This window comes from Pleuronectes platessa, chromosome 14 (genome assembly GCF_947347685.1).
Source record: "Pleuronectes platessa chromosome 14, fPlePla1.1, whole genome shotgun sequence".
Taxonomy (NCBI): Eukaryota; Metazoa; Chordata; class Actinopteri; order Pleuronectiformes; family Pleuronectidae; genus Pleuronectes; species Pleuronectes platessa.
This window is the reverse complement of record NC_070639.1, coordinates 24,593,854-24,617,440: the sequence shown is the minus strand read 5'-3', so window position 1 is coordinate 24,617,440 and position 23,587 is coordinate 24,593,854. Positions and strand designations below refer to the sequence as shown.

Below are 23,587 nucleotides of genomic sequence, written 5' to 3'. Positions count from 1 at the left end.
TCAGTTCTGGTCTAAGTTCTGGTCTCAGTTCTGGTTTCAGATCAGTTACAGTTCTGGTCTCAGATAAGTTGAGCTCTGGTCTCAGATCGGTTTCAGGTTTAGTTCTGGTCTCAAATCATTTCAGCTCTGGTCTCAAATCATTTCAGCTCTGGTCTCAAATCATTTCAGCTCTGGTCTCAGATCAGTTTCAGTTTAAGTTCTGGTCTCAGATCAGTATCAGGTCCGGTTCCGGTCTGAGATCAGTTTCAGATCAATTTCAGGTCCAGTTGTGGTCTCAGATCAGTGTAAGTCCTGGTCTGAGATCAGTTTCAGTTTAAGTTATGGTCTCAGATCAGTTTAAGATCAGATTCAGGTCGAGTTGTGTGTCAGATCAGTTTCAGTTTAAGTCCTGGTCTCAGATCAGTTTCAGTATAACTCCTGGTCTCAGATCAGTTTCAGTTTAAGTCCTGGTCTCTGATCAGTTTCAGTTTAAGTCCTGGTCTCTGATAGGTTTCAGTTTAAGTTCTGGTCTCAGATCAGTTTAAGTCCTGGTCTCTGATCAGTTTCAGTTTAAGTCCTGGTCTCTGATCAGTTTCAGTTTAAGTTCCGGTCTCAGATCAGTTTAAGTCCTGGTCTCTGATCAGTTTCAGTTTAAGTTCTGGTCTCAGATCAGTTTAAGTTCTGGTCTCAGATCAGTTTCAGGTCGAGTTGTGTGTCAGATCAGTTTAAGTCCTGGTCTCAGATCAGTTTCAGTTTAAGTTCTGGTCTCAGATCAGTTTCAGGCCCAGACACGTTGATCATCCTCATGTGCGTCACGCAGCACCAGAGGAGCAGTGAACTCTCGCGATGCTTGCCCAGCGGGCTGACGTCACGCGGCTGATATCTCGCGCTACCTGGACTCCGGGTCTCATTCCTCCTCGGTCCATTCAGCGGAACGTGTCTCTGCGCAGCGCCATCACGGAACCACATCCACAACCTCAACTTTTATTTATTTAAAGTCCCGCGAACAACTCGTTTCTCCGCTAACCGCTCACTCCAGTTCTCACCGGGAAGAAGCAGCTCATTCCAGTCTGATCGGAGCCGGCGGCGCTAACAAAGAAATCCCTTTCTCCTCAGCGAAGCCCCATCCTCTCTTTAGTTATGAGTCATGTGGTCATTGATAATCCACACGGTCTAGATCAGCAGGTGAGTTTCCTCCGGTTCCTCCGTTTCTACCGCTTCACCCCGTTTCTCGCTCTTTAACTGCGGCTTCCTGACGACGTTTCGACGCGCAGCGAGCCGCTAGCTGTGCTAAGCTAACGCTGCTAAAATGGAGTCGGCGGAGAGAAGGTTGTGATGGCGGAGCTAGCCGCCGCCGGAGAGACGAGCCTACGTCACCGACACTTCTTCCCTTTTTAATAACTACTTACCTTCACTTTGTGACGTAGAGACCGTTTAAGGTCGTGATGTCGTGTTTTAACTGTCCGGAGCCGGACCGGGGTTAGCTAACAGCTCTTACCCGGCCGGCGTCCCGTGCTAGCCGGCTAGCATCGGGCCTGCTCAGCCTGAAACGTGGCGCAGGAAAAAATGTTGGCAGCGAATTTTAGCGACTAAACTTAACGTAAAGACAAAGGTCCCGACACAAATAAAAACACCAGCCATCTTGGTTCAGGTCGGTTATATAAAGGAATCCACGGTCGGTGGTTTCTTGTATAATCGCACTTTTTTTGTCTTTTTTTTTTTTTTAATTGGTCAGCGGTTTCCTGATTGTGTTGTGTGACGCGCACGCGACGCAGCTCCATTGTGCTGACGGTTTGAAACCGAGCCGTGAGCCCGGTGCGGGTTGAACCCGGAGCGGACTCAGATCAGGGGAATGTGCGTGGATCTGTCACCGGCTCCTGACCGAGCCGGTCGCGGACAAACCACGTTGTCTCAGATAAACCAGGAAACAGTAGAATCTCAATCTAACACTGGAGCTTCTGGTCGTTTGAAAGTTAGTGTTTGGACCGAACCCCTTGAAGCCTCTATTAGCATCAGAACAAGTTGTACAGCTTTGTTTCCACCATGAAGTCATTTTCCTATTGGTTGTTATATACATAACATATTATTTACAGCATAGTAATTGTGTCTCTCAACCTTTTCCTCTTCCCAGCTCGCTGCCCTAGACTTGAACTCTGCTGACGGACAAGGCGGAGGAACTGGCCGTAAGTAACACCAGATTTTATAAAACATAAATACAATAAAGCAAATTAAACTATTTGTATCAATGCATTGGTCATTAGTTGAGTTGCTAATGTATAATTCCAAGATGTTCAAATTAGAGTTGATTTTCTATATAATGATTTGTCCGAGTGTAGGTTTTCAAACCTTCTATATTTGGTAAACAGCAGCGTTATATCTGGGTCTAGTTGAAGGTGACACCTGACCTGATTTTCCTCTTCTCCAGGGCGTTACATTCCACCTCACCTGAGGAACAGAGAGGCTCCAAAAAACGGTGAGTTCAGTCACGAAGCCACCCAACCAGTCACATCGACACTGGCTTGGTGCTCCACATGTAGAAAGCCCATCAGAGCTTGGTAGGAGATGCTGCAAGATCTTTATCCGCCAAAACAAAGCGGCCACTTTTGTTGAACACCAGACAAATGTCAACAACACTCTTGACTTTCAACCCGAGCCAAGAATTGGGACAAAACAGTTTCAAATGTTTATTCTGATTCTGTGCATGGAGCCTTATTATGGCACAGATGAAATGAGATTAGCAGCCTTGACATTTTCCACTGCTCATAAGAGAAGAGATCAGGGCAAATTTCTAAATTGTAAAACCTGCAGAGTTGCAAGTAATCTGTTCCTGGTGAAAAGTCTCCTGTGTGAAAACGAGTGTTAGCTGTCGACTGCTCTGATACAGGGAATAACAATATTCAATCTAAGACTAAGAAAGTCTTTGTAACTAGTTTCAGTTATTTGCTGAGCCTCTTAAAGGCTTTAAATGAAGACATGTTTTTGGCTGACACAGTCAGTCCTTTGAAAATGTCATGGTACTGTGTCATTGCACACTTGACCCTTTTCTCGTTTGACTGTTTTCTTATTCCACAGCAGGAAATGCGTATTCCGCAGGTATACAGTGCGGTTATTCAGTGGCACCAGTAAATCTCTGTAAGTCCCTTCTGTCTGCTTTTGCTGAGGGCAACTTGCATTTCCAGATGCATGAAATAGCTAATTTACACACCAGCAAAGCCATTGCAAAGGGTTTGGTAGACCCCAGCACTTCACAGTAAAAGTGAATGATGGGCCCATGATTAATTGATTTGCTTCTCTCTGCTGGAATGCTTGCAGTCACAATGAACCATATCCTTTAGGTTGTAGGAGTTTATTGTCTTGCTGCACAGACTAGATCATGGTTTTCCCACTGTGTACTCAAGCCCATATTTCACCTGCCATGTTCCCCAAGTCTCTCCTAAGCAGTGCCCACAACCATGGCAGGCAGAGTGTCAGCAAAGGCAGAGCAATAACTTTACGTCAGGATGGGATGACTGTAAGATTGGTAACTATTAGTGTAAAGTAAAGCCCAACACTCATTCTGCATGAGCCAGAAATATTGGGTGAGTCTTTTTATAGCCTGCTTCCCTACTTTTGCTCAGGTTACCCAAGACTGGCCTCTCAAGAGCTTGCCTTTTACCATGCCTACAGTGGGGGCTGGCGAAACAGATGTGGTATACCTTAACCTCTACCTGCATGCCATCTACTCGCTCGCAGAGTTTCAGTGTAGACAGCTGGACCCTTAGGGAGTAACCCTTGTGCCCTGCTTGTCATGGTCACAAGGAGCAGCAGACTTCTGGGCCTAACACTGCATTTGTCAAAGCTTGGCAGATGAAGTTGCTTATGATGCATGTCGGTGGTGTCGTTTGAAAGACTGTGCTGCATCACCGGTGTGAGGGTCTATTACTAATGAGACAATGAGGTCGCTGTTAACCTGTTTCCTCCTCTGCACCAACATGCTTATTCCTTTTTAACACTTTGTAAGGCACAGTCCAGAAATCTAGACGGCTGTTTTACTTTGCAGAGAAACTGAGCTTCATATTTCTGCTGACATTCATTCACACATCAATAACTCATCTCCTACTTCACATTGACCATGTAGCTTTAGTTTTACATAAACCAGTTGAACCTGAGTGTATACAGGCTTTTTTAATAACTGGGGATTTATACCAGCTGATGAGAGAAACCTGCACAGACTCACACCTCCTTGGCACATGATTGAATTCTCCTCACCAGTAGCACCGGCTTTTTCTCTGATGGGTATTTCAAATCAGGGTGATAGTCCGTTTTCTTATTGTTGACATTTGCGACTTAAGCTCACTGTATTTAATGGATGATAGTGAGTCTGAAAGTTTTCTTCAAAATAGATTGTTGAAGCCAACGTGTAGTGTTGGAACTTGTGACGGTGTTTTGAAATGTGAGACGCATTCTTCTTCCCCAAGAGGCGTTGCAGTAGCTGCCTCAATTGTAGTTCATACTCTGAAGAACCAATTTTTATTTTTTTTACCCGAATAGTGCATTAAACCAAAGTCACTAAGTACATGTGAAACAAGTTAGTGGATTATAAACTAATGCAGTTATATGCTACAATGGCAACATGTGGACGTGGCTACAGCACATTGATCTGTGTGAAGCATGACAAGGCTTTTCCTTGTGCTTACCTGTAGGTGGCACCAAAATGAACAATCTTACCTGTTTGACGGGTGCAAGTTAAGATCCTGACCACAGATCTAGAACCAGCCACCTTGGCTGACTCAAGCGTGAATAATCAGAGCCCAGATCTGTGCGGCTGGCCTGCTTCTAGATGCTAACGTGTCTCAGTCTTTGCTACTTAGCGCTGCCGCTGTAAGGCGTGCTAACCGTCCACTGTCCCCTCCCCCTCCCCCACCAGCCTCCTCAGTCTACACTGGTAACAGTGTGACCACCGATGGGTATGATGACACAGCCAGTGTCCACAGCTGGGCCGATCGATGTGGTAAATGTACAGGAAGAGACGGGGCTCAGTAGGTCTTGGTTCAGTCTAGGCTGGTAAATTAATATTCTATCTAAAATAAATAATTGGATAATGAATATCAATTCTCTTGCACAGGTAGAGGTTGAAGACATTTTTCACTCTTGTATTTGATGAAATACATTTGACTGTTGCAAACTTTCAGTCCAGGGTCTAGATATACACTAGGCTGAAAACAGGTTAGCACATAAAGACAATAGTTACAGTAACATTGTTCTTGCTGCTCTTGTTGAAGTTTATTCTTCTGCTCACACGCTTCTCTGTCTCTTGTCTCATGAAGACTCACCCGGGTGGGACGGAGGACGTAGCAACGGATATGTGAATGGGTTCCACGACAATCGCACTAATGGGGGATTTGGAGGTCGCGGACCCCCTCGCATTGATAGAGGTGGGCGCGGTGCCTACCGTGGTAACAGGGGTGGAGGCTCCTTTAATCAACCACTGCTAAATGCAGGTGGGGTAAACCTGTCATGCTTTAATATGTCTGACTTGAGCTGTAGCGTGGTGACAGTGTAGCCTTAGATGGAAACCTTGCCCTCCCCCACCCTTGTTTTTACAGTATAACGTCAGCTGTTCATATAAATATTACAGACTTTCAGAAAATTAGAAATCAGATTAATGCCTTGGTGGTCTTTGAACGACTCCTGGCAATTTTGCTTTAAAGAGAATCCAGAAATCTGCACTTAGGTAAGAAAGTGACATGGTCTGACGATCAACGGTGAATTTAAACAGTGAAAACCCAGTTGAGGCTAACGGGTGCTTTTCCGTGCGTTACAGGAGTTGGTGGTTTTGAAAACAAAGACAGCAACTGGCAAGGAGCTCCCAGGGACGCTGCCTACAACAGCTTTGGGGGACGCACCGACAGCAGGTCCAAGTCGACCTTCTTCAATGAGCGTGGAGGCGGCGGCGGCTCCAGGGGAAGGTGTGTTTCAGTTTTTTGTCTTGGTTTGTAATCACACAGGACTATATAATGTGTTATAATTTGTATAAGGATGAATATTTCCATTACTGTAAATAAACGATCTGTCAATAACTCGGCTAATATTTTAAGTCGCCTCACAACAAACTGAAAACAGTAATATGCTCGACAAGAGCTAAGCTGTAGCCAGTTAGTTTGTACACACTGATAACTATGGTGCTAATATCTAATGTGATTGTGTAGATATGATCGCGGAGGCTTCTCAAGTGGAGGAAACAACCGCTGGGAGGATTCCAGTGAGGATTGGTCAAAGCCCACTCCTCCTAATGAGCGCCTAGAAGCGTAAGAACCATTCTGCTCATAAATAAATAAAAATCATCCACCTATCGTCTACATTGTCCTGAACTAATCAAACATTTTAATTCTAGGGAGCTCTTTTCTACAAGCAACACTGGGATAAACTTTGAGAAATATGACGATATCCCTGTGGAGGCCACCGGGTCCAACTCCCCGCCTCACATCGATAGTGTAAGTCTGTTCATCACTGCTTGATTATTTTCTGGCCAAACTTAATTCATTTGAAACAATTTTCATTTCCTGACTGGTCTGTTTGTTCTGTAGTTCCATGATGTGGAATTGGGGGAGATTATCATGGCGAACATCAACCTGAGTCGCTACACTCGTCCCACCCCCGTTCAGAAATATGCTATCCCCATCATCAAGTCCAAAAGAGACCTGATGGCCTGCGCCCAGACTGGTGTGTATTTCTGTATTCTTTGAATCTGTGCTCATTGTGTTTCCTGTATTAATTGATCCTGACAGGGGAAGCAAAAGGTCAGTGTACTTTTAGATTGATGGTTTACCTGATCCCTGCTGTGTTTCAGGCTCTGGTAAGACTGCTGCCTTCCTACTGCCCGTGCTGAGTCAGATCTTCACCGAAGGACCAGGAGAAGCTCTGCAGGCCTCCAAGAATGGACAGGTACTGAGCAGAGAGAATAATGAACACATCCTGCTCTACTCTTTTGGCTTCTTGTAAAGATTTTATTTTATCCTCAGGACAACGGAAGGTTCAGCCGTCGTAAACAGTACCCGCTGGCCCTGGTGCTGGCTCCGACCAGAGAGCTGGCCTTGCAGATCTATGACGAGGCGAGGAAGGTGAGTTCTCACTCTGCAGGAACACAGTCTGACTTGCAATGGTTCACTGACTTGGCACCAGAGAACAAAGAATAGGGATCTTCTATGTTAGCCTAGCATTACTGTATCTCCTCGTTCACTGCAGAGTCCTTCAGAAGCTGATGCACTCACCAGTTTAAAATGTATCACAAACTTGAATTTAGTTTGAAGGAGCCAATACAACATAGAGTGGACGACATTAAATAAATGGACATCTTGAAGCTTAATTGTTCTTCTTTCCACTCTGTAGGTTGCCTATCGCTCTCGTGTGCGTCCCTGTGTAGTTTATGGTGGAGCTGACATCGGTGGACAGATCAGGGAACTGGAGAGAGGCTGTCACCTTCTCGTGGCTACACCTGGACGTCTGGTCGATATGATGGAGAGGGGCAAGATCGGTCTGGACTACTGCAAGTAAGTATAACACCAGGCTATATGAAAAGGATCCAACTGAAACTACTCGACTTGATTAATTCTGGCAATTGATGAAACGTTTAACTAAGTGTTTCTGTGCAGCTACCTGATCCTGGACGAGGCTGACCGCATGTTGGACATGGGTTTCGAGCCACAGATCAGACGTATTGTGGAGCAGGATACGATGCCACCTAAAGGCATTCGTCAGACCATGATGTTCAGTGCCACCTTCCCTAAGGAGATCCAGGTACTCACTCAAGTCTACTGAATCTTGTTTATTGTCATAAATATCTGTATACTACATATCTGACTTGTTTGCTTGTGTAGATTCTGGCTCGTGATTTCCTGGAGGACTACATTTTCCTGGCGGTGGGTCGCGTGGGTTCAACTTCAGAAAACATCACCCAGAAGGTGGTTTGGGTGGAAGAAACGGACAAGAGGTCCTTCCTCCTGGATCTGCTCAACGCCACAGGTGAGAAGAGAAAACGCATCAAGTGTTTACTGCCCTGGAAAGTCACATTAGACTAACAACCATCCTGTGTTTATCAGTCTGCACCATATCAAGCTAATATTGATTTAGTTCATCTCTAGTAAATGCTGTTGATTCTAGTAAAGACAAAATATCAAAACCCAGTATATTGAGCTGGGTGAGCAGGTAGTGAACCATATGTCGTGCTTAGTGCAGTTTGCTTATCATGATCTAAAGCTGTGTATGTACTTAGAAGCCTCGTGTTTACTCGCCGGTTTGGTTTTATCTTAGTTATTCCCAGTGACGAGGTCGAGACCCCAGACAAACCAGGTAAGTGTGAACGTACTATAACTCAACTCTGACCCACAAGCCTGAAAACATCACATCCCACTGCCCATTCTTTCCCTTCGGTCCCCTGCTGGACATGTTGTCTCGGTTTTCATGTTTTATTTTGAATCTTTATTCATTTCTAAAAAGAACTAGTAGGATTGATGATGGCCTAAACCTTGCATAGTGTCCACTGACCTCTCACAACTGAAAAGAAAGTCTGCTTGTAGGATGGTGACCAGTGAGGTCACGTGGCTCACCATGACCATGTGGTTGTGGTGAAGCTCAGTTTCCATGAGTCATCGTCTGTGACAGATTTAAAGGCCCCGACTGTTTCTGTAGATCCGGTTCAGATCACACAAACATGAGTGAACAGGTTTTCACTTAAGGATATGATGTTCAGGACAGAACTCATTAGATTTTGGTGTGTGCAAATTTTTTGGTCATTTAAAATTGTGACATGAGATGATTTTCATCTGAAACGTGCTCTGATTCTAATTTAGACATTTTATTGATCTTGTTAATTTTCACGTTGTTTGAAAATATCTTTGGGAAATTAACTTTTCTCTACAAACTTTAAATGCTGTGCATCTCGTGCCCGTGCATTATTGTATGTTTTAGTCCTGTTTCTTAAAACTACTCAGCCTCCAAAGAATAACCAATACACAAAGGAAACCAGTTCAGCCTTATTAAAGCACATACTTGGCTGTAGTGGGATTCAAGTTGTGAACTTGAGGATCTGAATCCTGGGTCAGTTCATGGTTGAGCTTTTTATTCAGGCCCTGTTTTCATTTGTTTGATTTACTTCATGATCTTGGATTTTCAGACCTTTCCAGTCACAGTTTTGTTTTCCCATCTTAGTTCAGATATGCATCTATACCCTCGTTCCTTCTTATGGATTCTTCCTGTTTCATGCCCTTCAGTTCTGCTCCGGTCTCTTGGTTCTCATCCTCTTTATTCTCTGAACAGCAAAAGCAGCATTGACTCTGGTGTTCGTGGAAACCAAGAAGGGAGCCGATGCCTTGGAGGACTTTCTGTACCACGAAGGTTACTCCTGCACCAGCATCCACGGGGATCGATCCCAGAGAGACAGAGAAGAGGCTCTGAATCAGTTCCGATCTGGACGCTGCCCCATCTTAGTGGCTACAGCTGTGAGTTACAACTGTTTCTGTAAAACTCTTTATTGTGTTTTGAGTTTCAACACGAGGTCGTACAGTTAAATCTCCATTTTCTTTCAACTAAAGTTAATATGTTCTTAGGATGTTGCAACTAACTCATGAAATATTCCTGAAAGTGCTGCATAGTTGTTTTTTGTCTTATAAATATACTTTTTCATTTGATTGGTTTCATCAGAAATTTACAAAATTGGAAACGTTATCTTTTTACTCAAGTTCCGTTAAAAACACGACTATTGGACATTAAAAGACACCTGAACTTTATGTTTCTCTATAATCTGATTCTCACATTTAAAATCTTCTTTTCCAGGTGGCTGCTCGAGGTCTGGACATCTCCAATGTGAAGCACGTCATTAACTTTGATCTGCCCAGTGACATTGAGGAGTACGTTCACCGTATCGGCCGTACGGGACGTGTGGGCAACTTGGGTAAGACACTTTGATTTGTGTTTCCTGATGCTGTTATGAACATGAATCTCAGCGGCTGAAAATAATCCATCTTGCTTTTTCCAGGTCTGGCCACGTCGTTCTTTAACGACAAAAACAGCAACATAACCAAAGACTTGCTGGACATCTTGGTGGAGGCCAAGCAGGAGGTTCCCCCCTGGCTTGAGAGTCTCGCCTACGAGCACCAGCACAAGAGCACCGGCCGCGGACGCTCCAAGAGGTAACGCTTACTCAGAGAAAACTGTTTCAGAACATCGACAGAACCTCGTCAGGTGCAAGTCTGAGTTCACGCAGGCTCCACCTCTCTTTAATTCACACAGTTAGTACGACTTGTATCTTGTGGAATTCTCGACCATAACAAACGGATGTTGTTCAGGTTCTCGGGCGGTTTCGGAGCTAGAGATTACCGTCAGACGCCCGGTGGCGCTGCCAGCTTCACCAGCAGCCGTGGAGGAGGGAGGAACCCCGGAGGAGGCCGCGGCGGCTTTGGAGGAGGTAAGAAAAAATCTGTTTCACATGAGTCAACTGAAGAGCATCAAATCAAGTGTAGAGCTGCTCAGTGCTTCGTTCTGAAACATCACAGCAACGACACAGTTGCCAATAATGATCTTTAAAATAGTTTTAGTCAACAGTTTCATTACAAGTGTATTAAATGACTTTGTGAAAAGAAGTTTGTGATGATCCGTCTGAAGTGTTAGTTATTGAGTGATTGGACCAAAATGGAGCAAACAGACTTGTATTAATTATTCATGATCATGTTGCTGTGTGTGTTCTTCATATGTGAGAACACACTAATATGTCTGCCGCCCCAGTTGGACAAATTACCAGCAGCTATTTAAAGTAGTTTTCCAGGAGCCTGACCTTTGACCTTGTCCTCCCAGGTGGCTTCGGCGGCGGTGGCGGCGGCGGATTCTACGGCAACGACAGCTACGGAGGAAACTACAGCAACTCTGGCAGCAGCGTGGACTGGTGGGGCAACTAGTCGCCTGCGGAGTAGGTGGCCCTGCCAACCAAACCCAATGGAAACCACATGTTAACTCAAGCCAGACCATAACAACCCTCCCTGTGTAGCTTCACTGACACACAGTACATTACCAACCCTGGTTCTCTGCCATTCGCTTCTCTCAAAAAGGAAGTGCAGCGCGCCGCAAAGGAAAGTCACCAGCACGTGCACCGCACCGAGCCGCAGAGACGTGCCGCCTCAGAGTGAGCATGGATGCTGACATGCATTGTCCGACAGCAACCTCGGACTTTCATTGTTCAAAGTATTTTTGTTCTTTTTGTGGGGGGGAGAAAAACTTGATTGAATAACCTGAGGATCATTTGTATGTTAATGTACTGTGCCTTTTGAATTTAAACAGGAAACCTATGTTTTCATTTCACCAGATGAACATGGCCAAGAGCTCTAAATTTGTTTTTACTGTTTAGTTTGGTGAAAAATATTAGAAAGGTAAAATAAGCTTGGACTTAATCAAACCTTGGCAAATACTGGGGCAATGTTGTTCCCGGGAATAATGATTCCATTTGAACTTCAAATTTATTGCAGGAACATCACGCAGCCTTTTCTATAGTCAAACAGCTACTGGAGCCATTACTATTGATCCAGACTGGGCCACTCTGTGAAGCAACCGCATTTTAATCCTAAGGGACAAAGTTACATTTCCTTTGTTTTTCTTTTTTTGCTCACTCTATCCTGGACAGGCTCCTTCTTACGGATATGGTAGACGTTGAAATATCATTCCTATCGTAATCTTAAGAAACACAGACGTCATTAAGCTCAGTGCCAACGATCGCTGAGGTTCAACATTAATCGATGCTGGAACTTGTTACTCCACGTTTTTCAATTGACTTGACAGTGTTATGGCAGCTAGTATGTTATCAAGTGCTAGCTACGTTAAGTGGGCGGTGTTTTTGTTTGTTTTTACTTGCGACATTTGGTGCAGGTGTGTGCAAATTCGACAACTTTTTTTTTTTAATGTTTCTCTACAATATGTATCAAAACAAAAAATGCCTGCCATCTTGAAAGTGAAGTTCAAAATGGCTGCATAATGGACCACAGCATCGGGGGGGCTCGGCGTGGTGTTAGTGTTTACTGACCCGACCGGCGGCCGCGAGGCCCAGATGGTATTCTACGCTTGCAAGTGTTTTGTTTTTTGGTCAAGGAGGAAGGACACGTGAACTGAGTCGCAGGCTTAACTTAATTACAAACGTTTTCTCTTTTCAAGCTGCGTTGGAGGCATGGTTCATCTTTAAGAGACAGGCATCGAATGATCACTGAGGTTTATCAATTTAACAGCGAGGAACGAAGCGGGTAGAGCAGCGCTCCGACCACTGGGGGGAGGGGAACCGGGCGGGGGGAGGGGTTAGGCGTTTTTGGTGCACCGCCGTTGACCGTGGCTTTGGTTTTCATCGCTGCGTGGTGTAACTGTGGAGGTGGCCAAAGACGGAGCGTCCACTTCCTGTGTGGAGCATTAACGTACTGTCGGCTCCTCCAGGAGTTCATCTGCTCAGACGTGGATAAAGATAAATGTGTGGCTCTGCGGAGCCGGAGCAGGCTTTCCTCTCGCGGAGGAGCAGCCATCGAGAGGAGGTGACGGAGCGTTTCACTTCAAACGCTCCCTATTTTCTCATGGGTGTGTTGTGCCTTGAACATTTTTATTTTTGAAGAAATTGAACTAAAAGCTGATGCACTGACAGTGTTGAGAACTTGAGATTGAATGGTGCTACTTGATTTAGGTGTGTAGGCCCTTGTGCGTCGTGTCCATCAAGTTTTACAGAAGTTCTTTTATTGCACATCTAGAGTTTTATATAGATGTCTTGACTATGTGTCCTTAAGCTTCCAAATATTGTGTGTGAGGAGATTGTGAAAACGCAGCTTGTTTACAAAGGGGAAGGGTTCTCAACGTTAAAACCAGGATTTATTTGGGACCAGGGGATTTAGCAGTCGGGGGGGGAATTTAGCCATTTGCACAGATTTCTAGATTCTACTTTTGCTGCTAGTTTTGTGTAATTTATTAAGCATTTTTGACAAATATTTATTTTTGTAAGCCTCAAAGTGATTCTTTGAAAGTTTCAGAAACTTGACCAAAAGACAGTACAAAAACACTGGCACTTGAATGTTGAATGTCACCTGTATGCGTGAAATTTATATATTTCGGGGTAGTGTGAGCTTTTTAATGTTTAAGATACATTGGACTCGGTAAATAATATCCACAGCTGTTTTCGGGGCCTTCTCGGGGGCCAGTCATCTCGATCCGATAGAAACAATTGATCAACAAAATTTGAAATGGAATTGAACAAACATGCCAAGGTTTGGAATAAAGCTGTCAAGAGCAAATACATTTCCTACAAAATATAAATGCAGAAGTGTTCAGATTCTCCAATTGTGTGCATTATTGATTTTTTTACTCTAATTTGACCTGATTACTTTTCTCCAGTGAATGTCTGGCACATGGCAATCCTTAAAGAAACAAACATGTGGTTTATTCTCATTGTTGTATTTGCATATATGACGTCTCTGGGTTCCTCGGCACGTGGAGCAGGTCTGCAGCGTAGATCTGAACACGAGGTTCAGAACCCGAGACCTGCTCCACGTTCCTGTGAGAACCCCAGAGCTCTTTAGATGTAGACTTTGCTTTCTGTATTAGCTTCTAGGCTCCTGCACTGCATGGGAAAATACTCAGCTGTGCACTTGTATGATTTTACCCAAATAAAATGTTTGAATGCAAAAGTATCTGGAAAAATCAAGCATGTTTCCTGAAGACCTGTTTTACTGTAGTTGTGCGGAGGCGACCTGTAGCGAGCGGCCGGCCGCCCTGCGTGGGCTCAGGGCGGCCGGACTCCCTTTGATAGAACGAGCTCAGATGCTTTTTGACAAAAATATAAAAGATTTCATTTGTCAACTCTTCTGTGTCGGGTGTGTTATTTTCCTGCCGACGTTTTCGTTTTAAAAACCCGAGTCACTAATCAACATCTGAGAAGTTAGAAGTTCACAAAGCAAAAACGAAAATGTCTCGGGAGAAATAAAGCTTATGAAGTTATTAAAACAATTTGATTCAAATGGTCAAAGAAAATATAAACGTGAAAGTCACAACTTTCTTCTGATTAAATTGAAATTTGTGTAAAAGATCAAAACATTAAATAAACAGTTTATATAAGATTATTGAAGCCACTTGACATCTAAAAGTGAAGCTTGTAATCGCCCCCTGGTGGCAGGCTGCTGTCAGCCCCCCCTCCTCCATGTTAACAGATGGTACAGACTAGTGTTTGTCAAAGATGGTGTCTGTTGTTCCAGGTCGTTATCTGTTTGTTCAAATGTTCATGTTACTGATCCATATGGTTCATATTAGTTATTGATATAAAAGCAGTCTTGACTCCTGATTGGTCGAGTGAAGGACTTCGAGACTGAGGACAAAATGGCGTCACCTGTGACCAGGGTATTCTGGCTTCAGGTTTTGTGCAGCTGGAGGATGAAGAGACGTGTCGTCCATCTTTATTTTCCTTCAAGTCTTTTATTTAAAAATGACTTGAAGGTCGAGTGAAAGTCGAGTTGAACCATGAACTCGTTTGAAGCTGCAGCTTTTTCCAAGTTGGTGTAAAAGACGTCGACAAACAGACGAGACCCTGAAGACTGAAACCAGTCCAGTTGGACCGAGACGCGGTGCTGGGAGACGACCCGGTCCAGAGGGATGTCCCACAGCTGTGATGGAAGCCAGATGTGCAGAGAGGTGCTGAACATGTGGAACGACCAAGTGAAGAGTTCTTTATCCTCTTCAGCTGAACCTTCCCGTGTCAGCAGCAGGTTCCTCAGGTTCCTCAGGTTCCTGTCGCTCGTTCTGCAGGAACCACGAGTTTACCCCAGTTTTAGGAGGTTTTTCCTGGAGGGTCACATGGTCTCTAATGTGCTGAGCAGGTTTCATAACCGCCGAGCCACAAACACCCGTTAATACCCTGTTGTGTAATTTCTGTGTCATTTTGAAAATAAGGTTTAAGGGACGTTCAGAGTCTGGTGAGCTCCTGAGGGAAGGGACACAGGCTCGGGGGGGGGGGGGGCGGGGTATGAAGTGTTCACTTTACACAAAGACTCAAAAAGCCTTCAGACACAAACACCTACAAACTAAACAGCTTCTCTTCAGGTTCATTCACCTTCTGACTCATTCAGAACATTCGACCCACAAGCTGGTTCTGAACCTGAACGCTCACAGGAACTCACAGGACTGAGGCTCGGGGCCTGTGTGTGTGTGTGTGTGTGTCTCTCTCTCTCTCTCTCTCTCTCTCTCTCTCTCTCTCTCTCTCTCTCAGAGGAACAGACTCGTCTCTGTGGAGAAATAAAATAATCTTATTTAACGTATTGTATTGATCTTGTCTGTGTCACATGACTCTGATGATCCTCTAATCCACCTCAACATCTGCATTCCTCACAAGTCTCACTTCCAACTTCATGCTGTGTGTGTGTGTGTGTGTGTGTGTGTGTAAGTGTAATCTGTGTGTTTCTAAGTTACCGCTCTGCATCGTGGTTTGATCTAAAAGCTTTGCTTTACTTCTGTAATCCGGCCCCTCTCCCCCCCCCCCATCCAGGGGATTTCACTGCCATTAAGAGATGGCTTTTTGGTGTGTGTGTGTGAGAGTGTGTGTGTGTGTGTGGGTAGGGGGAGGATGAAGTGTAGAAACCACCTACTCTTCATCAGAGCTTGTCTGCAGCAGCCTGATCACACTGAGGAGGAGGATGGACTCGTGTGAGGAGCCGTGGACGAACTGTAACACACATGGACGAGAGCGTCTGGAGACATCGACAGGTTCGTCTCCACCGTGTTGTGTGTTGAGTGTTGTGTGTTGTGTGTTGTGCGTTGTGTGATTGCTCAGCTCGACAGTTCTGCTCGTGGATGAATGAGAACAGGCCGACAGGACCCAGAGTGTCAGGGACTGAGGAGACAGTCAGAGTTCAGGTCCAAGACACAGAGAGACCTGAACCTTTCTGACCCCTGAGTGTGTGTGTGTGTGTGTGTGTGTGTGTGTGTGTGTGTGTGTTTATTTGACCTGCTCATTTTATCCTCTCGTTGTTGTATTGTGTTTTCGGAGATGATTCTTTGAGGCTGAAGCTTCAAAGATTCAAACTTCAACTGCAGATGATCCTCCAGAAGCAGCTTTGACCCATATTTAAATAATTCATGACTCTTTCTGTTTTTTCAGACCCTCGTTAATCCTGGAACGACCCAGATGAGACATCATGTCTGTCCTCACTCTCACTGGTCAGTGTCCTTCACGTCTCCTCGACTATCACGTCGATCAGAGTTTAGATTTTTCTCAAAACATCACAAACCTGTATTTGGTCAGTAGAGGTTCTCTTTGGGTTCTGACCGAGCAGAGTCCAGGTTGGACTCTGAGCTGAATGTGGATCCTGAAGGTCCTGAAGGTCCTGAAGGTCCAGAGCTGCTGCTCTTTATTATAAACCTCACGTCTCAGCAGCAGCTGGTGAAGACAGATTCTTAACTTCTGGAAGTCAAGACAACTTAATCATGAAACTAAGACTTAATGGTTTAAATAATTTTTTCAAGAAAACGATTCCAACATTTTCTTCTCAAATGATAATATTTCCAGATTTTCTTAGTTTTTATGATGGAAACAGGAAATTTTTCAGTTTTCACTCTTTGAGGCATTTTGAAGAAAAGGATTCTGGGAGATTCTGTGGATCTTTTTTCCTTTCCACAGTTTGTTGGATCAGTTTTAGATCAAATGATGAATCCATTGATAAAGAATTCATTGATGATTGTGGATTTACATTTTGTTTGGATTGTGATAAACATCTGACGTTGTGTTCTCCTGTGGTTCCTCTGATGCTGGGACCTCGACACCTCCAGTGTCCGTGCTGGTGCTGCTGCCCCCCCCGGCGGCGCTGGCCCGGTGGGCGTGTGCCCGGGCCTGCCCGGCGTCCTGCTCCTGCACTCAGGAGAAGAGCTGCAGCGTCCTGTGCGACCGCTCCGGCCTCGCTGAGCTGCCCAGGGAGTTCCCCTGCGAGGCCTCGGCCATCAACGTGGACAAGAACCGACTGAAGTTCCTGTCGGAGCGAGCGTTCGGGACGCTGCCGTCTCTCAGGTCCTTGTCCCTGGAACACAACAACATCTCCTTCATCACTCCTGGAGCCTTCAAGGTCCGACTGCCACTGAGAACATCACTAACACTCTCTGTTCATTCTTCTTTATTCTTTATTACTGATTCTTGGTTTGTTAAACAGAAGAAAATGAGATGAATGTTGTTTCAGATGTTTTTACTTTGAGTGAATCTTTGTCTCCTCAGCAGTCAGATAATCGTCCTGAATCTAAAGTCCTGTAGAATCTAAAGAGCCTCTCGTCCTGCAGGGCCTGTCCAACCTGGTGGAGCTGAAGATGGCTCACAACGAGTACATCAGCTACCTCCACACTCGGACCTTCTCGGGCCTGAAGAAGCTGGTGCGCCTGGACGTGTCCGACTGTAACCTCTTCAACATCCCCGACCGGATCTTCCTGGAGCAGCCGGCGCTGAGGCAAATGTTCTGCATCGAGAACAACTTCAGGAGGATCCCCGGGGCCTTCAGGGGGATGGAGAACCTCACACACATCTACCTGGAGAGGAACCGGATCGAGGCCGTGGCCTACAACTCGCTGCTCGGCCTGGGGGGGCTCAGGTCCGATGAGATACCATCACACATTGAATTAGATACGATATCATACAATAGAACACAATAAGATAAGATAAGATACGATTAAATAAGATATGTACGATATTATTGATACAGTACGAAATGATACAATAAGTAAAAATATGATAAAATATGATATGATCACAATACTGTGAAATAAAAACTTAGTAAAGATAATTAATAAGTAAAGATGTTTATACATCAACACAAAGAACCAGATCCCGTCTCAGTTCAGGTCTTGAAAGGTCTTCTTGTCTCAGGTACCTGAACCTCCAGGAGAACCGGATCAACGTGATCCACGACCAGGCCTTCCAGGACCTGCTGCGGCTGGAGAACTTCTACCTCAACGACAACGTGCTGACCGACCTCCCTCCATCCGCCTTCAAGGGCCTGAGCCGCATCAGGATGCTCAACCTGGGCGGGAACCGTCTGATCAACGTGTCCAGGACCTGGTTCAGCGACCTGGTGGAGCTGGAGACCCTCTACCTGGACCGGAACCAGCTGCTGTTCATCGAGGAGGGAACCTTCGAGAACCTGACGAGCCTCATCACGCTGCACCTGAACAGCAACAACCTCACCGGCCTGCCCTTCCCCGTGTTCCAGCCCATCTACTTCCTGGCTCGCCTGTTCCTCTTCAGGAACCCGTGGGAGTGCGACTGCTCCCTCCAGTGGCTCCAGGACTGGATGCAGAGCTACAAGCTGGTGAGGCACATCCCCTGCTCCTCGCCCTCCTCCGTGTCGGGCCTGGACCTCAGCGAGGTGGTCTTCTCCAAGCTGAACGGCTCCTGCTTGGACCCGGGGGAGCTGAACCTCACCACGGCCTCCTCGGAGGTCGTCTCCACCACCGAGAACCGGTTCAACAGCCTGGTGTCCCGGCTGCTGCAGCAGGAGCTCGGGGAGGAGCTGGGGAACGGGACCGAGAGCCTCCCCAACGGGACGCTGCCGGAGGGGGGGCAGCTCTCCTCAGGGGTCGGAGGTCGAGGGGCCGGCCGGTCACTAGTGGGCTTCACCGTGGGGGGGCTCCTCTTCGCTGTGATTGGCCGGTCACACGCTCACGCGGGTCTTTATTGCACATGAGGAGCCGAGGAACCAGGAAGTAGATTTTCAAATTGCCGATGAGCTGAAGGAGGATTTGTTTTTCTCAGTCTGACTCGAGCTTCACGTGATGATCTGAGATGTTTATAGACACGTCGGCTTCACACTCATCTGCTGCAGCAGGCGTTGATTCAAACAGAGGATTAATGCTCCGGATGAGAAGCTCCACGTGAACCTCCACCTTTCATAAGAACTCAATTGAATTAACATGATGTAATATGTGGGCGTGTCCCTGGTGTTTCATTGGCTGAACGTGTAAAGTGAAGGAGTCTCCTGAACAGATGTTCAGCTGCTCCTCTTCTTCATGGCGGCTCCGCAGCTCTTTCCTGTAAATGCATTAATCTTCTTATTGACACTTTGCCTCGGCCTCCTGTGGACGGACTCTTCCATCTCTCTCCGTACAGGGGGCGGAGCGGGTGTGACCACCATATGTCCGCTGTGGACGTGGGGGAGGGGCGTGTCAGAGGAGCTCTCCGGTTTCTAACCCGACCAGCGGGAAGCGACAGATCAGTTGTGTTGTGTTGTGTTGTTTCCTGCTGAGTGTGAGTTTGATCCGGTTCCACTTCGCTCACTTTTCTAAATAAAATAAATTCTGCTGAACTTTTCACTCGTCTGCTCGTTGAGCTTCAGTCGCTGATGCAGCAGTTAATCTGCAGATCGGCCCGATGGCCCTTTAATGTGGGATTAGAGCGACTGAGGCTGAGGCTGCTCCTCACACCGAGGGTTCGAGTCCAAAGTGGCAGGTTTTGCTGCCACTTTAAACGTCCGCTCCTGATTTCTGAGGAAGATTTGATGCTTTTGTGTAAATTAGCAAAACAGACTTGAAATTATTAATCTACTGAAATGATCAATCTGCATAGAGCAGGGGTGTCCAAACTAGGGCCCGCGGGCCATCTGTGGCCCGCCATCCATTTTAGATGGCCCGACTCAAAAAAAAAAAATACATATAATTTTTATTTTTGGAAACCAACAATTTAGTAGCACTTAAATGGCACTTTGTAGTTTTGCTCTATTTTTGAAGAAATTGTACTTTCTTGATTCTTGTTGTTCTGGGTTTGTACCCTTGCGTGCACTTATTGGATAAAAGCTTCAGCTAAATGAAATGCAGTGTGATGGACTAGGGCCCACTGTATTGCACCTGTCCCTCACGTGGCGGCGTAAGTGGCCCAGACCTTCATATTTTTTTCTATATATGGCCCTTGGGACAAAAAGTTTGGACACCCCTGGTATAGAGCAGTATAAAATTCTGGTTAGTTTCTGGATGGTGGGAGAAAGTGTTCATCTTTATTTAAAGTCTTTGCTTCACACATCTTTACATTTCTTCACTTTCTAACATATAAACCTCAAACTAGTGAATATGGACTTTTATAAAAAGTCCAGATTTACGCTCTGGACGTCTCCGACTGGAGCAGAGGAGACGAGGCCATTTTCCTTTTAAGAGAATTTGATAAAAGTCTGAACATCTGTCCTCAGTCGCCGTTTGTTCACTTTAAAGCTGCAGGATTATGAATCTCTGCAGCACTCGGTCTGATTGAAACCACAAAACTCAGAGTTCAGCCCAGTGCACGTTCAAATATCAATCACAGCCGCACAAATAATAACTAGCACCTCAAGGCTTCTTCTTTATTATCAGTTTGTTAATCGTCTTCAGGAATATTTGATCTTTTATACTCGACAGCTAAAAAACTCAGTTATTAAGAACCTGAAATTAACAATTGTTTAAAAATGATTTTTAAAGAGAAAATATTTGCCAATCTTTTGAATATATTATATATATATACATATTTCCTGTAAAACAATACTTTTTCTTATTTTGTTAATACTTTTGTACTTTTTCCTTCAAAGGATTTTCCTTCTGAAAAAGGGATTTTTTCACTTGAGTAAAAGTTTTGAGTTCGTCTGGATTTTTAGATAAAGAAAAGTTTCTCTGAGATTCATGTTTCCAACACAGAAAAGAATTATGTATAAAGAAATGTTTTATCTTTATTGACTCGGGAACAAGTCGCACGTTCACTGCCTCCTCTTCCCTCGATCATCATCATCTTCATCATCATCATCATCATCATCACCTCCTGCAGATTCTTACTCTCGACTGAGGAACCAGATGAATCTTTTATGAAATAATTTGTGTGTGACGAGTCGAAAAGAGAAAAATTGAAACTTTTATTTGATTTCTTTTTTACAAACACATCTCACTACATGTTCGATACTTTCATTTTAATAAATCTGTTGTTTTTTAGAAATGTCACCCAAACTGCAGGGATGTGCATAGGTGTCGACGTCCGGCTCCGTCAGTTCTTCTCAGACCTCAAACCGCTGGAATGTTTTTTCTTTTCTTCTTTTTGTCTTTAGTTTCTCTGAGGGACACGGGGGGGGGGGGGGGGGGGGGACACTGACTGACTGACTGACAGCATGGAAGCTTGCAAATGTCCACATGCATGATAACCTCATTCAAATCTCTAAAACATTAATGGATTCATTTAGAAGAGACAGTACCTGGTAGAAAGGTGCATGTATATATATACATATATACTGTATATATGTATATATATACAGTATATGAGACACAAGGAGGGGGCGGAGTCACGGTTCAGAAAAGAAAAGATGGAAACATAATGAAGGGACTTGAAGTTGCCGTGTGTTGGTGTGCTTCGCTGACGACAGGAAACTGAGGCTGTCGCTACAGGGGGGGGGGGCGGGGGGGGACTGACGCTGTCGCTCCACAGACAAGGGGGGGGGGGGGGGGGGAGACTGACGCTGTCGCTCCACAGACAAAGGGGGGGGGGGGGAGGGGGGGGGAAGCTGATGACTGCACACGGTACTGTCTCTTTAAAACAAACCTCTACAGAAATGTCGCCTCCTAGCTAGAACAGACACGACAATATTCACTTGAGTTCTGGTTTGTACAACACGGTGACGCGGCTCCGCTGAGCGACCGGTCACTTCACAATCACGCTGAGGGTGCTTCACCGATCGAGTGCAGTGTGGAGGAAAGTTTCCCATCGCTTTGATTAGTCTGACGTTATTCTGAGCTGGAAGAGGAGATGATGGGAGTGTTTCCGTGATGCTGCTGCAGGGAGATGCATGAGGAGGAGGAGGAGGAGGAGGAGGAGGAGGAGCTCAGTAGACCCAGGACACAGGGACCCACTGGCTGGTGGTGCACACCAGGTCGATGGCGTCCTCCAGGTGCCCGATGGTCTCATCGATCTCGTTGTTGATGATGGTCTGGTCGAAGTAATGAGCGTACGTCTTCTGCAGGATCTCAGACTCCTTCTGGAGCCGCTGCAGAGACTCGTCCTGCAGGAGGAAGAGGAGGAAGAGGAGGGAGAGGAGGGACAACCCATGATGAAGGCAGAGAGAAGAACACGCATAAACAACGAAGAGAGGAACTCTGAGGACCTCGACAAACTGGAGCTGAGTGTGTGGTGAAATGTGCTCAGAGTGGAAATAAAGGTGTGTGTGTGTGTGTGTGTGTGTGTGTGTGTGTGTGTGTGTGTGTGTGTGTGTGTGTGTTCAGAGTCACAGTGTGTGGAGGTCGTCACTATCGAGGACGTGAGCTGGGTGGGACAAACTAAACTCCAGAATCACAAACACACGACTAACAAGAAGCAACACGTCCGTCCGTCAGGTTTTACTCACAGGAAGCGTCCGACACCACCGAGGTGTCTGGGGGGGGGGGGGGGGGGGGGGGCAAAGAAACAAACGCATGCAGCAAGAGAAAATAAACGAGTGCAGAGAAGAGGAAGAAGATGAAGAAGATGAGTGACGAGTTCAAATCAAGACACAAAATCTGAATTAATAAGAAAAGATGTCAGACGAGAAAAAGATGAATCGATCGAATGAAAGCAGAAAATAATCAGGATCATGTTTATGAAGCTGTTTATATTTCAGTGGAGGATTAAGATTCATTAGATTTGTGTGTGAGTGTGTGTGTGTCTGTGTGTGTGTGTGTTGTTACCTCATTGATTCCTGGTGTGATTGTTGGTGCAGCGATGAAGACGACGTACGGGGCGAACTCTGCTGTTCGCAGGACCTTCAGGGCCTGATGGAGATCAGGTGTTAGATTCAGCACAACTTCAAACACACAGACACACACAGACACACACAGACACACACAGACACACACTCACCTGAGGCTCCACGTCCAGGATGGCTACGTGTCCCTGCTGGTGGATCTTCCGGATGGTCTCCAGCCGCGTCCCGTACATGGCGTCCTCGTGGCTGCCGTACTCCAGGTACTCGTTGTTGCTGATGTCCTGCATCATCTGGTCGTGGGACACGAAGAAGTAGTTCTTCCGTCGTCCTCGTCCTTCTTGGGAGGTCGGGTCGTGTCTGTGGGACGCACACAGGAAGTGAGAGGCTGCAGGTCCTCTGGTGCACAGCAGCCGTGAAGCTTCAGGGACTCAGACTCACGTGGGATGGGGTAGGCGAACCGGTCGGGGTGTTTGGTGATGAGCGTGTTCTTGATGTGTCTCCTGCCGACGCCATGCGCCCCTGATGAAGACACAGAGACGTGAGGAAGAGCTGGGATCCACCTCAGGTCCTCAGATCCACCTCAGATCCTCAGATCCACCTCAGATCCTCAGATCCACCTCAGATCCTCAGATCGCTGTTCATGCTAAACCACAAAGAACTCACCGAGCAGGACGAGTGTTTTCCTCTTGAAGGCCGGGAGCTTCACCACCTCCTCGTACGTGACCAGGTCTAGTTGATCGAACACTGGAGGAGAGAGAGAGCGTCAGACTGAGGAGCCGAGAGAGGAGCACCTCTGGAACATCTGGACGCGACTCACTGTCCTAACAGAGCACATGAACATGTTTGAATTCTACTTTTCACTGAGGATGTGATTCAAACATTTATTAGAATGAGTTGAATCAGTTTTATTCATCAGA

At 45.8% G+C, this 23,587-nt stretch overlaps 3 protein-coding genes across 23 annotated transcripts in view; 2 read left to right on the top strand and 1 right to left on the bottom strand.

Moving 5' to 3' along the window:
• The first annotated feature begins 841 nt into the window (after window positions 1-841).
• ddx3xa (DEAD-box helicase 3 X-linked a) lies at window positions 842-13,658 on the top strand. 21 transcript variants are annotated; one of them, XM_053440467.1, is made up of 23 exons: window positions 842-1,164; window positions 2,111-2,162; window positions 2,405-2,452; window positions 3,055-3,111; window positions 3,407-3,499; window positions 3,597-3,668; window positions 4,886-4,969; window positions 5,286-5,459; window positions 5,783-5,927; window positions 6,168-6,266; window positions 6,353-6,452; window positions 6,546-6,681; window positions 6,809-6,903; window positions 6,981-7,079; window positions 7,348-7,508; window positions 7,611-7,755; window positions 7,836-7,980; window positions 8,269-8,307; window positions 9,274-9,455; window positions 9,790-9,907; window positions 9,992-10,145; window positions 10,302-10,420; window positions 10,807-13,658. In XM_053440467.1, the coding sequence occupies exons 1-23, from the start codon at window positions 1,120-1,122 to the stop codon at window positions 10,905-10,907; spliced, it is 2,463 nt and encodes an 820-aa protein (XP_053296442.1). In that variant the 5' UTR covers window positions 842-1,119; the 3' UTR covers window positions 10,908-13,658. The 21 variants fall into 21 exon arrangements, with proteins under 21 accessions (XP_053296442.1, XP_053296443.1, XP_053296444.1 ...); XM_053440468.1 differs by having other exon boundaries at window positions 3,052-3,072; XM_053440469.1 differs by having other exon boundaries at window positions 3,052-3,111; window positions 5,286-5,393.
• A 2,493-nt stretch (window positions 13,659-16,151) lies between these two features.
• On the top strand, window positions 16,152-18,677 carry nyx (nyctalopin). Its single transcript, XM_053439226.1, has 4 exons — window positions 16,152-16,173; window positions 16,783-17,072; window positions 17,281-17,585; window positions 17,861-18,677. The coding sequence occupies exons 1-4, from the start codon at window positions 16,152-16,154 to the stop codon at window positions 18,675-18,677; spliced, it is 1,434 nt and encodes a 477-aa protein (XP_053295201.1).
• Window positions 18,678-21,477: 2,800 nt separating this feature from the next.
• Window positions 21,478-23,587, bottom strand: part of caska (calcium/calmodulin-dependent serine protein kinase a) — a 65,031-nt gene continuing 62,921 nt past the window's right edge. The window contains 6 exon segments of the mRNA XM_053440465.1: window positions 21,478-21,992; window positions 22,654-22,737; window positions 22,826-22,989; window positions 22,992-23,027; window positions 23,109-23,189; window positions 23,334-23,414. Of these exon segments, the coding sequence (XP_053296440.1) occupies window positions 21,816-21,992; window positions 22,654-22,737; window positions 22,826-22,989; window positions 22,992-23,027; window positions 23,109-23,189; window positions 23,334-23,414 (623 nt within the window). The 3' untranslated portion in view covers window positions 21,478-21,815.